The 17,177-nt window shown below is 40.6% G+C and overlaps 1 protein-coding gene across 1 annotated transcript in view; it reads right to left on the reverse strand.

Annotated features, from left to right (window-relative positions):
• The window catches only part of NWD2 (NACHT and WD repeat domain containing 2), a 140,517-nt gene that overhangs the window by 6,110 nt on the left and 117,230 nt on the right, over window positions 1–17,177 (reverse strand). Inside the window, exons 4-5 of the mRNA XM_024210392.1 lie at window positions 4,068–4,271; window positions 1,369–1,513 (exon numbers count right to left, since the gene is read on the reverse strand). Coding sequence (XP_024066160.1) covers window positions 1,369–1,513; window positions 4,068–4,271 — 349 coding nt within the window. The remainder of the gene's footprint in view (window positions 1–1,368; window positions 1,514–4,067; window positions 4,272–17,177) is intronic.

Consider the following 17,177-nt stretch of genomic DNA (forward strand, 5'->3'; position numbering starts at 1 on the left):
TGTTGAGAACAGACTGGTGGGCGGGTGTTGTGTGGGTGTGAGGTTCACTACTGGAAGGCGAGAGCTGCTATTGTTGCTGAGAGAACCTTGGGAGTTAAGTAATGAATTAATCCTCACACCACCCAGCGAGGTAGGTAATTATTACTATCCTAACTCACAGGTGAAAGAAAAATAAGGCACAGAAGTTAAGGGATTTGTCTGTGGTCACACAGCTAGTCCGTGGCTGATCTGGGAATGGAACCCATGAATCTTTGGGCAAAATGCTGTCCCACCTCCCGCTCCTCACATTGAAGTCGATGGAAATTTTGCCATTGAGTTCAGTGGGGCCAGGATTTCTCCCATTGTATCCAGTCAGTTCTCCTGCTCTAGCTAATAGGCATACCTGCAGTTCTCTCACAAGTATGTGTTGAGAACTGAACCATTAAATGTCTGTGATTTCTGGTTCATAAACATATCTAAAAAATAGCCTTGCTTGGCCAAATGGAAGTACAACTCTTGAAATCCAAGTCTTCAAAACAGAATTTGATTCTTTCTTTCTTTCAGGAAATCATAATCCTTAATACTTATTCATAGATTCATAGATTCTAGGACTGGAAGAGACCTCGAGAGGTCATCAAGTCCAGTCCCCTGCCCTCATGGCAGGACCAAATACTGTCTAGACCATCCCGGATAGACATTTATCTAACCTACTCTTAAATATCTCCAGAGATGGAGATTCCACAATCTCCCTAGGCAATTTATACCAGTGTTTAACCATCCTGACAGATAGGAACTTTTTCCTAATGTCCAACCTAAATCTCCCTTGCTGCAGTTTAAGCCCATTGCTTCTTGTTCTATCCTTAGAGCAGGGGTCGGCAACGTTTGGCACGCGGCTCGCCAGGGTAAGCACCCTAGCGGGCCGGGCCAGTTTATTTACCTGCTGACGCGGCAGGTTCGGCTGATCACGGCCACCACTGCCCTAGTCCGCGCCGCTTCCCGCCGCCCCCATTGGCCCGGGACGGCGAACCGCGGCCAGTGGGGGCCGTGATCGGCCGAACCTGCCGTGTCAGCAGGTAAATAAACTGGCCCAGCCCGCCAGGGTGCTTACCCTGGCGAGCCACGTGCCAAACGTTGCCGACCCCTGCTCTAGATGAACAAGCAAACAAAAAATACTGTATGCAAAATTTATCAGGTGCCGTTTTATTTAGTACTAGCTATAATACAGGGCTCAGGCTTAAGCATTTATAAATTTACTTTTTTCTTTTAAATTAAATTATGTGTGAGAAATGACAATCAAAAATACTTTGGTAATTGTGGAAATATTGCTAGACTAGATTATGAATGGGTGCATAGATATAGAATAGTTTGTGTATGTATTCTGAACTTTACCAGAGGAAAGATATCTCTTTGCTTGGCTGTGTTTCATTTTTCCTTTCTCATGCAGCAACTTCACAGCAGTCTTAAAAATCTTCTTAATCTCTTCTGATATGTCCTTCCATTTGTTCTCATTCATAGAATTTGAAGATGATTCCATCTTTAAAAAATATTCATAGTTAAACAGTAGCTGTAACATCAGTTTCTACAACTTCAGAAAGCAAAGGATTAATATTTAAGGTAATGATATATACAAGAAAGGAGAATACAGTAAATAAAATAATTCATACATTAAAAAAACTCCAATATATTCACTCTTAACCTTTTATGTTGGACAAATCATAATTTTACATTATAAGTTGCTCTGTTCTGACTATAAAACATAAGACTTCCTGACATAGTGGATAAAACTAAAATGTAAACAACATTATTCAGGAGTAAATGAGACTAACTGGGGGTATGTCTACACTACAGGATTAATCCGAATTTAGATAATTCGAATTTGGGAAACAGGTTGTATAAATTCGATTGTGCGCGGCCACACTAAGCACCTTAATTCGGTTTTAAACCACATTAATTCGGTGGTGTGCGGCCACACTAACCCTAATTCGAATTAACAAAATCGATTTAGGCTCTACTCCGTTCGTCGAGGTGGAGTACAGAAATCGATTTAAAGGGCCCTTTAATTCGAATTAACTGGCTCTGTAGTGTGGACGGGTGAAGGGTTAATTCGGATTAAGGCAGCTAAATCCGAATTAAAGTCCTAGTGTAGACCAGGCCTGGGAAAATATGAAGAGAAAGTGGGGTTTTGGGTCAGACCCGGAGTACTACTATTAGGGAATAATAATAATATTTTTAGATTAACTTTCATCCTGGGATTTCAAAGCTGAAAATTAGGCACAAGGAATTTCAAATTAAGCACCCCAAATTAGGTGTCACTTTTGAAAATATTGGATTTTATTTGATGGTACTTCAGGTCTTCCTTTGCAGAATGGTGATCATAATCTGACTTGCCTCAAAGGGGTGGTGTTAGGCTAAATTCATTCATCTTTGTAAAGTAAATTGAGACGTCTGGAGGAAAGTTCCTGTGGGCCAGATTGTAACTAGGAGAGAGAGCAGCCCAGTGGCAGTTAGGCAGGAAGTGGGTGGAGCTTTGGCTTTCCTTCTAAGCCCTGCATGCCAGCTAGCACAGCTGAGCTGGTGCAGAGGGGGGAGTAAACGGTACCAGGAAGGAGCTGGCACATATTATTTCCCCATGTGGAGGAGGCAGGGACCAGTCACAGTTTTGTCCCTGTTCTGTTCCTGGGTCAGCACAGCTAAGCACGGCCCCTTTACTCACGTCAGATTTTAAGATTACAGGCTAGCTCTGTTTAAGTACAAAGTAATTTATTATTGTTTCTGATTTAGTGCTAGATTGTCAATTTGCAATCTAGTCCAGAGTAAAGGGGCAGTGCCTCATTGTGCTGCCTCAGGGAATCACAATCTCTCACAAAGCCCTTCCCACAGAAAATTCAGAGTTGCAGATCATTTTATATTCTGTCTGTTACTTCTGTTTTGTTTACCGGATGTAAGACTGCACTAGTGTTGCTATATGAACCTTTTCTGCTTACCCTTGTGGGACGGTAGCTGGGGAAATCTATAAAATGTTAATAAACAAAAATACAAAAAAACCTTCAAGATATATTTAAAGGGCTATTTTGGGCTTTGGGGGGGACGTTATGTAAGTTGTTGTTTTCCCCCCCAGTGATAAATATTTAGGACTCTGCTGCACTACACTTTCTTAAACTCTTTTAAGTCCTTACTGCTCAAACATTTTTTTATGCAACAGAGAAGGTTATTACATTTTGTAACATGGTAAATGCATGCTATATAGTGGTTTAATTTCCTTTTGTAGTATAATTACAGTCAGTATGCACTAAAATAAAGTGACATTTTGATATTGCTTTGGGATATAGCTCTACATTAAAGGGTTTATTCTCCTCTTGGAGGGCCAAATTCTGTCCTTGGATATAAAACTGCTCTTGCTGTGAGGGTAGAATTGGGCCCTGTACCATACATAGCTATGGTCAGACAAAGTTATGTGCACATATGGGAGATGAGAATAAGTAGGACTGTTCAAAAATATTTTACCAAGAAACTTTGTTTAATATGAACCCCAATTCAGGGTAGTCCTTGTATGTGTGCCTAATTTTAATCATTTGCTTAGCTTTAAGCATGTGCTTAAGTGTTTTGCTGACTTGGGGTCAGGGGGAGAAATTCACATTTGCCATGTAAGTCCTATTCATGGGTTTTTAATGAGAGCCCCATGCAAGAGCTGAGAGAGAGAGAGAGAGAGAATCTTCACCACTCCAACAAGAGGGATGGATAGAGGCACCTATGCAGCCATTCCTCAATTGCTGCAGAAGGCTCATGAGCTGTAATGTGCTTGCAGCCCACTATCACTGACCTATAAAGGCAACAATTGTGACCAGCGGACCATTCTTAGACCTAGTAGCCTTGGCCCATCACTCCCCGTGGTGTCCCACACTTCCTCCTTCACGACCCACCAGACTGGACCATCACAGAGCCAACCTCTGCAGTGTGCAAAGAGTTCATAGACTGTAGAGGTTCAAATCATTATGACCCCTAGATTGTTTTCAAATGATGCTGGTGAATTCCATGCACTATGACCAATCTATGTAGGTTTTTTTGTTAAGGACATGAAGGTAATTTACCGTATTATGATTGTTCTTCAGCATTTCAGATTTTGGTCGGAGGTAATATGCTGGTGGCACTGCATTTTCATCTCTACAGTACCATTCTTCCAAAATCCTTGTCTCTAGCTTTGCCTCCACAGCAGCATCTAGGATCATTTCAAATTCCGATGATTCAACTTCTCCAGGTATTCGGATGGTCCCATATTTTTCTCCCAACAGGCCCTGTGTATTCGCAACAAAGTACGGGTTTAGTGTCCCTTTCCAGTGACGCTAAAACCCTAGTCAGGATATGGCTAGATACTTCCATAAGAATCAACATGGCATTAACAGTTCTATCACTTTGAAGTTACTAGGAAAGTAAATAAATATAGTTAGGCTTTGTAGAATTGGATTTTTATTTTTTTATACTTTTGATGGCTAATATCAATGTTTATTTTAAAGCATTTTTTCCAGTTTTTATCTATTTAAATTTTCATAGTTCTGGGAAATTATGGGGGTGATAGACAATAATTATTTAATGAAATAGACATGAAGATTCAAAAGTTAAAGCTTTATAACCGTTAAAACACAATCTGTCAATCTCATATCAATACATACAAAGTAAATATCTGAGTTCTTCTGTAGCATTTTTCTTACTTTGCCTCTCTGTAAATTACTATTATCTAGACAAATATTTTTCCATCAATTTGCGTGTGTATGGTGAAATCAACGGTTACAGACATTTACTGATAAAAATCAACTCCTTCCGAGCCTAAATATAGCAGAAGACAAATTCTTACTAGGACTATTGTATTGAACTGCAGTTTGGTTGTAAGGGCTTGGATATTTAGTATCTTTCTCAATAAGTAATGCTAACAGAAAAACCTGAGGATCAGGGACACTGAAATTCTGAAAATGAAAAAAAATACTCAAATATATTTTATTAGGGAACCAACTATATATTCATATGATATGATGGCACAGAACACAGGTTGCCATGAAAATCCTGTGTGGCAGTGACAATGAAAACTCCTCTGTTTGCACTAGGTAGAAAAGAAGCATCAGGTTTTTCAGCATAATCGGTTACTAGCCACATTGCTCTTTGAGTACTCCAGGTGTTCAAAGTGGTGAAGAGCTGAACTCTAAGCAGTACTAATCTTTTCCTTTTACAGCCAGCTCTGTGCCACTACAGCAATCATGCCAGGGCTGGATATGCCAGTTTTATGGCCAGACTCCGCCAATGGCAGTGTGGGACAAAGGAGCTGCACTGCACTGGAGAATCTGGCTCCTAGCCTCTCTTAGAAACAATGAATGTTATCTAAAAACACAAAAATCTAAAGTTTTCAAACATTTTGGCTGAGTCAGTCATTATAGACATGTATTTTAAGGTAACTTTCTTCCCGTTTTTGAGCATTGTCATCCTTAATGTTGTTCATAAAGCGTGAAGATCTGGATTATGGCCTCCTTGACTTCTATGCCTTCCTCTTATTTTCGGCAGTTGAATGTATGTTTTCATTTTGATGAAAATTCACATGGCATATTCAGCCTGATAACCATATAGCCACATTTTAAATATTTTAATAATATTAGTAACAGCAACAATTATCCAGATTACAACTTTAGAAACACAAGCTGCTTCACTGCCTTGAGAACTCTCATTAGTAGAAAATGCTGAACATATTTATCCAAATAGCCACCTGATGAATGAACGAATGAAAAAAAAGAAAAGAAAGAGAAATTGGTTAAAACTAACAAATATTCAGGTGCACCCATTTTCTGTATTAGGAGAAGAATTGTTTAAAATCTCAAAGCTGAGACTGTGGTAACTCAGGAGTTAAATTCTGTTACAGGGGTCATGATGGGGTTATAACTCTTTTGGATAATATATTCCTGGAGGTAGCATCTCACCAGTATTCTACAGAATGAGCATTGGTCGGATAATCATATAGGAGATACAGCTCCAAATAGAGATTTTCAAATCTGCAGCTAGCTGAGATTAATTTTAGACACTATGGGTTGCTAGTAAATATTAATATTTTATTATTATTTCTATAGTAAACTCATGATTTCTTGGCCAAATGTCCTAAAATCTTTTCTGTGTTAGCCAAAAGTGATGGTTAAATTCTTATGTGAAAGAGGTTTTGTTTTGGACAAATGAATGTCTTCTTCCTAGCAGGCCTATTCTGAGTTATACACTCTGTTTTTACTCTGAAATTCAGCAGACTCTCGTGTGTTATCAGTAAGCTTTAGCTGGACCTTAGCATATTATTAAATAATGGATTGTGTGTCCTTTAACTCTGGACCCTTAGGGAAATGTGTCCACATGTCCAGGAAGGAACTGATTGTAACCGATATGGGGCAGATGTTTTCTGTGATTATTAAGATAAACTAAAAGCATCTTTCGACAGATTATTATCAGGATTTAGTCTAGCAGATTATTTCTTTCATAATGACTTGGTTACACATATCTTTTTCAATTAATGAAATAATGGATGGTTGAACAAATGTTTTAGCTTATCGATTGTGTGAACCAGATACCATGAAAAAAAGTTCCTGGCCAATAGGTTATTTTCTGTTTCTTTTCTATAAACTCACATAGTACTGTATATAAAGAGATGACTGCAGTTATAGATGCATATTGTAGTGGACAAAGTGATGTAACTGATAAGGGATGCTCATAAATGCTCTACCTAATAAAATTAGTAATTGACAAAATGGACAAGGAACATGTGGTATAGCAGATGTTTTCTATAATCAATGTATCAGCAAAACATTAATGCATGGATTAATGGCTAAGCATTAAGAACTAACTGTGGTCACAAGTGGTCCCAGTAGTGATAAATTAGTTAGAAATATCATTGGCTTTTTGATTCAAAATAAGATCAAGCAAGAGAGAGGATTTTTCTTTGTTCTGAACAGTATCTAATACGTCAGTTTGAGGGAGTTAGTCAGAAGAGAACTGAAGTAAAGCTGCCATCACTTCTCCAGTTACAGAGAGTTGGCATGTTTGTTTCCTTTCTGTTTTCTGTATAGTGCTGTATTAAGGATTGATTGACTGTCATACTTAAACAAGCCTTCAATGGAGTTAATTATTTGACATCATATCTTATTAAATCCAAACACAACAAGCCCATTTAAATCCAGGCCCATTGAAGTCAGTGGGAGTTTTGCCATTGACTTCAGTGAGGCCAGGATTTTACCCTGTATACTATGTTTGATTAATCTTCTTTTAGTGTTTAGTTTATGTAAATAAAGATTTTGAGGTAAATACAATGAGGTTAAAGAGAGGGAGTAAATTAATGGGAGGGAAACTGACATAATTTGATATGACTCTCATTTAAGGAATCCTTATGCAGATACTTTCTTAGAAATGTACATGTATATAGTTGTGACCCCGAGTGCCAACTGACAGAGGGCACGGGGTGTGTGTATGTGTGTGCGCGCACAGGTTTTCCAGGGATCACTGGATTGGATATCTGCATAATATTTCACCAAAGGTGGCATGTGAGGTCTCTACCTGAATGGACGATATTTAAGGAGTTATGTATCTATATGGAAAATTATGTTCTTAAGGTCTTAGAGTTAAGGTAGATCACCAGGAGGTGACATACCTCAGAAACGTTCCTTTCAGGCAGGTGATGACAGACACCAATCTCCCTGTTCAGCCATTTGTGTATTGTATACCTCCCACTGTATCCCTATTTGCATACTGAATCACAGGCAAAAGAAGAGATTGAAAAATCTGCAAGAGAGAAAATCTACAGAATAAGCAAACAATGGTGGGTGGATGGGTGGGGGGTCCTCCTGTTTATGAATAAAGACAAAGGATTTTTCTGATATATGTTGGAGTGCGAAGTGACACACTGAGTCCTTCACTGAAAAGGCAAGCTGACAAGCCTGCTTGTCTCATGAAAGGAGGGTCCTAGCCAGCCTGGTTGTAATGTGCTGAGGATACTCTGAGAGAGTATCTTGTTAATTAAGCCTAGGGTCCAGAAAGCATGTTATGATTTTATTTTATGTTACCATTTTTCCCCAATACTTCTACTTGCTACTATTTGAATCTCTATGCTTTGTTAAATAAACTTATACTTTATTTCACTATAAACATACGTAGGTGCTGTATGTTAAGTTGAGCAGTGATCTGAGGTGGAACTGGTAAGCTGGGGTATACTTGCTTCTTTGGAAGCAGCGACTCTGTGAATTCTGAGTGTCCATTGGACCAGGGACTGGGCATTTCAGGGGGACACTCGGAGGGCTTGAGGGTTGGAGTGTGCCAATAGCTAGCCTGTAGAATAACTGAGGCCTAGAGGGGGGTGATTGTGCTGCCCATGGCTGGAGGAGTTGGGGAGCAGACCTACTAAGGGCAGGTACCTTAAAATCATCAGCCTTGGTTTGATAGAAAGCTGGTTGGAGAAGTCATTCTTGCTCAGTCAGAAGAGTTAAATAATCATCATTTTGATGAAATGAGAATGTTTTGATTATATAAATTTCTCTAGTTTGTGATCATTTCTAATTAGCCCTTTTCCCTAGAAAGATCCACATCTCTTCCCACAATGGGGTAAACGCATGGCAAAGTTTAGAAGTTCATTCTCCTAATCTACTTTTTAGAATCCTAGGTTTTCTGTAGTTCTGCAGCTGCACAGTGTGACGTTCCCCTCTGGTGTTATCTGGACCGGTGATCTGGAGGTCACTCCAATCCTCAACTCTGGGAGCCAGCCTTACCCTGCTCTGCTGTGAGAACCCCCACTCCTGGGCTGTTCACGCACAGCCTCTGGCATGTAAGCTGCTCCTTGGATTGTGCAACTGAATGACACTAGCCAATATCTCCGGTCCCAGACACAACCCTAGGAACCTCCATCTTGCAGTGTCCAGTTATGCCCGCTGGATGCTGCAAGTTTATAGGAGTTTGTCAGTTTAACAAAGAAATTGATATGTACCAGGCTTGTTATCCCAAGGTGAGTCTCTGACACACTTCAAACCAAATGCACTGCTTCAGGTAGAATAAACAAACAAATTTATTAACTACAAAGATAAATTTTAAGTGATTATAAGTCAAAGCATAACAAGTCAGATTTGGTCAAATGAATTAAAAGCAAAACACATTCTAAGCTGATCTTAACACTTTCAATGCCCTTACAAACTTAGATGCTTCTCACCATAGGCTGGCTGGTTGCTCTTCAGACAGGCTCTCCCCTTTAATCAGCCCATCAGTCGCTTGGTGTGGTGTCTGTAAATGTAGGTGGAAGAGAAAGGAAGAGCATGGCAAACGTCTCTCCCTTTTATCATGTTCTTTCTTCCCTCTTGGTTTTGGCCCCCCCCTTCAGAGTTAGGTGAACATTATCTCATTGCAATCCCAAACTGACCAAAGGAAGGGGGGTGACTCACTCGAGAGTCCAACAGATTCTTTGGTTGCTACCTAGGCCAGCGTCCTTTGTTCCTGTGAGGCTGGGCTGGGTTTGTCCCATATATTCCCTGATGAGGTGTGAACTGCCTCTCTGCTCTTGGAGAGTTTTTGACTGGGCTTATTTTAAGCTATGAAGACACATTTTCAGCCTCATAACCATATACGTGAAATTATAACCTATAACATTACTGTAACAACAATTACTATAACATCACTATAACAACAATGCTTAGTGTATCATGAGCCTTCTGAAGACACCAGACATGACAAACTTTGCATTGGATACCACACAATCATTTTACAAGGAAGAACATGGGGGTGCTGGGTGTTCCCCCGCGGTACAGAGCGTCATACACAGATTAAGCAGGAAATAATAACCCTTCCTCTTCTGCTGCTGCTGCTTCTGCTTCAGGAAAAAATAACTTTTTTCTCTGTCAGAGTGAAATTCAGCCTTGTGCAGATGGCCAGTACAAAGCTTATGCACTATTCAAGTCCAGCGTAGGTGGTGCATAGGCCTTGTGAATTTCACCCTCTGCAGAACTTCACTGTATGGATTTTGCAGTTATTTTCTATGGCGATTATTAAATGAAATAACTAGGGCTGTACTTTTTTCTGTATTTGAGCCCTGTAAGTTCAATGAGGAGTTTTACCTGAGCAAAGATGGTGGAATTGGGCCTTTCATTAGCAATATTAAAATGTCTAAGTGTCTGCTGCATTTTTATGTTCTATTTAAGGCTGTAAGAAAATCACAGGCCATGATTTTGTTGCAGAAACTGCAGCCATTAACACACACTGCCACTTTTCATAGTTGCTGCAAATTTCAGTGAGTAGCATTGTGACCTGAGGCACTGGGTTGCAATATCACTCATATTTGTGTTTGTCAAGGGTTTTATTTTGTGTTTTTAAACATTTTTTATAGTACTTGAACTGACCGCACCAAAATCACAATTGTAGCAAACTGTGGCTGCAACTTTTGAACCAAAACCGTAACTTTCATACAGCCTTATATGCCAATTACTGCAGCCGACTTAATCAAGGTTAAGAATAACCTTAATTAATTAAAGTTATTCTTAAGGAGTCTTTCCTAATGGAATCTGTACACTTTGTTCTTCTCTGGTACAGTCTATATTGTTATGTTTCCACTGCACTGGAAGTAAATAAAAAAATTAAGCAGTCTTTTAAGATGAGGAGGCAGATTCTTTATTCTACATATTATCTAAAGCTATCATTGCAATGGACATTACCCAAACAGTCATGCATCACTAGATCATCATTCTGACTAGTGGAGCAAAGCACAAATAGAATGGTTGTGGATGGGTTATGAATGACTCCTAGCAATGGCTTTTTAATAAAGTTGAGGCATACACAGATTTTATTTAAAAGCTTTTAAATTATTTTTAACTGAACGCTAATACAGTAGAGGGGACACATATTTATTGCTGCCTGTCTTTATTCTGTGGATGGCATTGTTAGTACCTAGTGTGACCAAGTTCCTACTCTGCCTTGATGGGTCCTGCACTTATTGGCAGATTTGCTCGCCTCAGAGATTCACTGCAGCCCTCAGTTTGGCCACTTTTGCTAGTGGCTCAAACCTGCTGTCCACTCAGTTAACCTCATCACTGGCCAGCATGGGGAAAATGGAGGAGAACGATCCCCGCAGTCTCTGCTGATCCACCTAATGGGTTGTGGGACAGGCCAGGGACCTTCGCCTCTGGTGGGACCCACAGTCCAGGTCACCTCCTCTTGTCTCAAGTAGGGGTTGCAATTGTCTACAGTGTCTCTTGTAACAGCTGTGTGACAGTTACAAGTCCCTGGGCTACTTCCCCATGGCCTCCTCCCAACACCTTCTTTATCCTCACCACAGGACCTTCCTCTTGTTGTCTGGTAATGCTTGTACTTCACAATCTCCAGCAGGATGCCTACTTACTCTCAGCTTCTTGCGCCTCTTGGTCCCAGCTCCCAGGTCCTTTTTAAAACCAGGTGCCCTGATTAGCCTGCCTGTCCTAATTGATTCTGGTAGCTTCTTACTTGGCTCCAGGTGTCCTAATTAGCCTGCCTTAATTGGTTCTAGCAACTTCCTGATTGTTCTGGAACAGCCCATTATCTTACTCAGGGAAAAGGGACCTGCTTAATCTGAGGCTAATATATCTACCGTCTATCACTATCCTGTAGCCATCTGGCCTGACCCTGTCACACTAGTTATGTGACTGATGTCACTTGAAAAAACAGCCACAGGAGAGAAGGAATAGTATTTGCCCACCAAAATGTACATACAAAAGAGCATCCCCCCATCTGTTATGGGGATAGAGACCAGTCAGTAAAATGAGCATACAAGAACAGAAAGTTTGTGCCACTCTGCATGAAGTCAAGCTTTCTTTGTAGAAGCATTTCCCTACCCGCTGCATTGGCTGAATAATGGAGAAGCTTTAAATTTAATCTGAAAAGAGAATATGCATTCTGTCCAGATAGCAATGCAATTTACCACGACAGTAGCAGCAGTTGGGGGGTGAGAAGGAAAGGGAAATCTGAGTGAACTTACAGCATGGTGAAAATCTGCAGCCTAGGACAACAGGGCTGGCTTTGCTGATGTTCTGTATTTAGGATAACCTGGAGCCAACAGCTATAGGGCAACAACAAAAGTGAACACCACACACTGTGTGAAGAGACTATGTGTGAATGAACATTCCATCACGTAAGAGGAGGTGGCCGAGGGTGGAAGGGAGCTACTTAAGGGTAAACCCATATGGGTACCCCATTTCCATTAGAATGTTTCCCCAAGGTCTTCTCAAGGAGATGGAGGAACAGGAACCAGCTGCAGTGCACATTGTAGAGCTAGGCTCCTCTATTCTTCTGCCCACTATAGTACAGAATATTTTTAAAAGGGAGGGCATATTGTTGTCTAAAAAGGGAATCCTCTGTGGAATTCAGGGTTCCTTTGTGGTACAGGCACACTGAAAAAAACTGGCGGAACTGGATTACCATTAGATGACACCATTTTAAAGTGTGGGAATGGGAGTGCTCCTGATCTATATTTAGCAACATTGCCAATTAGTGGTGGAAAGAGAGTACTGCAGTCCCAGATAAGTCATTATTTCTTCATCTGTATTGCTGTTTGTCTTCTCTTCACTTTCTCTGTTTTAGAAAATAAGTACACTTTTTGTTATATAAATAAATAAATAACAATAACTATACTAATGGTGTTGTATTCCTCTGGTTTCCTTCTGTGATCACTGGGTTTAAAAAAATCAAACTAAGAAGGGGGTAGAGAGAGATTGGAAAGGTGCAAAGAGTGAACTGGCCAAATATAGGGAGAACTAGAGGTCCATAAAACTGGTATTCAGTTTCTAGGCATATCATTTCAGGATAGGGCAATGTAAGGCCCTGAGATCTTATGCAATAGTCAAATTCTTGCCAAGGTGTCAGTAAGAGGCTAGCTATGGTGTGGTATCAATACCTGGCTCCAAGTGTCCATTTGAAAAAAAAATTCTAGATAAAGAGCATTGTTTGGTAAAGAGCATGTTTTCTAATCACTCCAAACTAGTCTGAGTCTACAATCCAGTTTCCAGACAATAAATTTCATGGTGACAGTGTGAGTCATTGAAAACAACATTTTTTCCATTTCCTGAAGGATGATATAAATAACTGACACCATTTTTCTTAAAGAAACAAATGTCAGATCCCTATATGAGGAGCAGATAGTACAATGCATAGCCTTGTAAAGAGAATGGGGTTCAAATGCTGCATTAAGTCACATACAAAAATTAGTTTGGTGGCCTCATCCAAGTCCCTATAGGACATTTCTCCACAGTGACACCCTTGCTCATGATCCACTGTAGTCGTTAGCACAAACAGCAGTCTCTGCTAAAGAAAGTCCAAGGACTATAACAGGTATTCAGTAGCCTGGAAGCTTGCACTTTACTTGCCTGCACCTTGCCTAACTTTAGCCAATGATGTCTTTCAATTTCCTTAAGCACCAAAATGAGACGCACACAAAATATACCCCCACTCTACTTTCTAAAAAATCCAACTTATTATTCTTCTGCCCTACCAGGATGTAATATTGTATAATAAATCAGATCCTGAGCTGGCATAAACATACATAGCTCTACACATGCTCAGGCATGCAGGAGTGAAATCAGGAAGGCCAAATCACACTTGGAGTTGCAGCTAGCAAGAGATGTTAACAGTAACAAGAAGTGTTTCTTCAGGTATGTTAACAACAAGAAGAAAGGTTTCAGAGTAGCAGCTGTGTTAGTTTGTATCCGCAAAAAGAACAGGAGTACTTGTGGCACCTTAGAGACTAACAAATTTATTAGAGCATAAGCTTTCGTGGGCTACAGCCCACTTCTTCGGATGAAAGTCAAGGAAAGTGTGGGCCTCTTACTGAATGAGGGAGGCAACCTAGTGACAGAGGATGTGGAAAAAGCTAATGTACTCAATGCGTTTTTTGCCTCTGTCTTCACAAACAAGGTCAGCTCCCAGACTGCTGCACTGGGCAGCATAGTATGGGGAGGAGGTAACCAGCCCTCTGTGGAGAAAGAAGTTGTTCGAGACTATTTAGAAAAACTGGACAAGCACAAGTACATGGGGCTGCATCCGAGGGTGCTAAAGGAGTTGGCGGATGTGATTGCAGAGCCATTGGCCATTATGTTTGAAAACTCATGGCGATCGGGGAAGTCCCGGATGACTGGAAAAAGGCTAATGTAGTGCCGATCTTTAAAAAAGGGAAGAAGGAAGATCCGGGGAACTACAGACCAGTCACCCTCACCTCAATTCCTGGAAAAATCATGGAGCAGGTCCTCAAGGAATCAATTCTGAAGCACTTAGAGGAGAGGAAAGTGATCAGGAACAGTCAGCATGGATTCACCAAGGGCAAGTCATGCCTGACTAACCTAATTGCCTTCTATGATGAGATAACTGGCTCTGTGGATGCGGGGAAAGCAGTGGATGTGTTATTTCTTGACTTTAGCAAAGCTTTTGATACGGTCTCCCACAGTATTCTTGCCAGCAAGTTAAAGAAGTATGGGCTGGATGAATGGACTATAAGGTGGATAGAAAGCTGGCTAAATCATCGGGCTCAACGGGTAGTGATCAACGGCTCCATGTCTAGTTGGCAGCCGGTTTCAAGCGGAGTGCCCCAAGGGTCGGTCCTGTGGCCGGTTTTGTTCAATATCTTCATTAATGATCTGGAGGATGGCGTGGACTGCACTCTCAGCAAGTTTGCAGATGACACTAAACTGGGAGGAGTGGTAGATACGCTGGAGGGTAGGGATAGGATACAGAGGGACCTAGACAGATTAGAGGATTGGGCCAAAAGAAACCTGATGAGGTTCAACAAGGACAAGTGCAGAGTCCTGCACTTAGGATGGAAGAATCCCATGCACTGTTACAGACTAGGGACCGAATGGCTAGGAAGCAGTTCTGCAGAAAAGGACCTAGGGGTTACAGTGGACGAGAAGCTGGATATGAGTCAACAGTGTGCCCTTGTTGCCAAGAAGGCTAACGGCATTTTGGGCTGTATATGTAGGGGCATTGCCAGCAGATCATGGGACGTGATTGTTCCCCTCTATTCGACATTGGTGAGGCCTCATCTGGAGTACTGTGTCCAGTTTTGGGCCCCATGCTACAAGAAGGATGTGGAAAAATTGGAAAGAGTCCAGTGGAGAACAACAAAAATGATCAGGGGTCTGGAGCACATGACTTATGAGGAGAGGTTGAGGGAACTGGGATTGTTTAGTCTGCAGAAGAGAAGAATGAGGGGGGATTTGATAGCTGCTTTCAACTACCTGAAGGGAGGTTCCAAAGAAGATGGATCTAGACCAGGGGTAGGCAACCTATGGCACATGTGCCAAAGGCGGCACGCGAGCTGATTTTCAGTGGCACTCATACTGCCCGGGTCCTGGCCACCGGTCCGGGGGGCTCTACATTTTAATTAAATTTTAAATGAAGCTTCTTAAACATTTTAAAAACCTTATTTACTTTACATACAACAATCGTTTAGTTATATATTATAGACTTATAGAAAGAGACCTTCTAAAAATGTTAAAATGTATTACTGGAACGCGAAACCTTAATTAGAGTGAATAAATGAAGACTTGGCACACCACTTCTGAAAGGTTGCCGACCCCTGATCTAGACTGTTCTCAGTGGTACCAGATGAGAGAACAAGGAGTAATGGTCTCAAGTTGCAGTGGGGGAGGTTTAGGTTGGATATTAGGAAAAACTTTTTCACTAGGAGGGTGGTGAAGCACTGGAATGGGTTACCTAGGGAGGTGGTGGAATCTCCTTCCTTAGAGGTTTTTAAGGTCAGGCTTGACAAAGCCCTGGCTGGGATGATTTAGTTGGGAACTGGTCCTGCTTTGAGCAGGGGGTTGGACTAGATGACCTCCTGAGGTCCCTTCCAACCCTGATATTCTATGATTCTATGATACACCACCTGAGGATCTGGCTATATAAATACAATCTAATGCTACACCATATGTACAAATACGAAAATAAATCAATATAGTTTGAAAAAGATTTTTTATGTTTGATGCCTCCTCATATTAAGTCCACCAAAAAAAAGAAAAGAAAAGAGGAATAGTCATTGACAACCCCTGTGATGATCCAAACAATACATGTTACAGTATTGATACGACAGTGTTTTGTGTGATTGACAACTATAGAAAATGAGTATTTTTTAAAGGGAAACGTTACCAAGAATATTTGTCCTACATTATATACCAGGAGGCAGCTTGATATGCAGATTCATGAATTAAATCTCCCACACGATAACTCATTAACTTTTAATAGCAAAACAACAAATTACAGAATCATTAAATTGGAGGTGATTGAAATGTTTAATGTTACCAGGGCGACCAACATGCATAAAACCCTCAGCAACCAATTGTATCTAGCTGGGGTTTGCATAATTAACATAAACTGTAATATAATGCCAAGAACAACCTCAGCAGTATCTCTGTTAGCTTTGTTAAGCCTGGGGCCAAAGCGACCATTAAAGGAAGATTAAACAATTATTATTTAGATCCAGATGGGAAATGTTTTTCTTCCCTTTCCACATAGTGTATGAATATACTCACATTACAGAAGCACTCCTAGTCACAACAGAAGGAACAAAACTGAAATTATTTGGGTTTGCTCTTCAGTCATGACAGATTCACAGTGCATGTGTGTAATTATTTCAGACACTTCATCACCAAAATGTTCGCAGACATTTATACTAGCAGCTTTTATGAATGCAGAATCAGTGTGACTTTTAGGTTAACTTGCAGTTCCCTGAGATCCTTCATGATAAAGTTTAATAAGAACTGTTATGTCACAGGAAGTTGTACCAGTTACTAATTAGCTTCATTCATTTAATTTTTGAGGAAATGACGCAGTAAGACCTGCAAACCAAGTCAGTTTAACGAGCTAAGTTTCCCCATGATCTGTGTAGTAATCTCAGATACTATTTATTGTAAACACTGTAATTCCTTGCTTCACTACTAAAAGAGAAAGTGGCAGATTCAGTGAATACCCAGTTTTGTTAATGTTGGATGGATTGGAACAGGAGCTAAAATTGGTGATCTTTTGCTGGACCTTATAGGTAAGTAGCAGGGCTGGCTCTCAGTCTTTATGATGCTCTGAATTTGGCACTGAAAATGGACACAATTAGTTTTTTCCACTGGTTGACTGTGTCTCTTTTCACAGTAATATCATGGTTTCTGGGTCTCTTTTCATGGAGACTGTTAACTTTTTTATGGGAT

Source organism: Terrapene carolina, unplaced genomic scaffold (assembly GCF_002925995.2).
Source record: "Terrapene carolina triunguis isolate 2854851 unplaced genomic scaffold, T_m_triunguis-2.0 Scaffold66, whole genome shotgun sequence".
NCBI lineage: Eukaryota > Metazoa > Chordata > Testudines > Emydidae > Terrapene > Terrapene triunguis.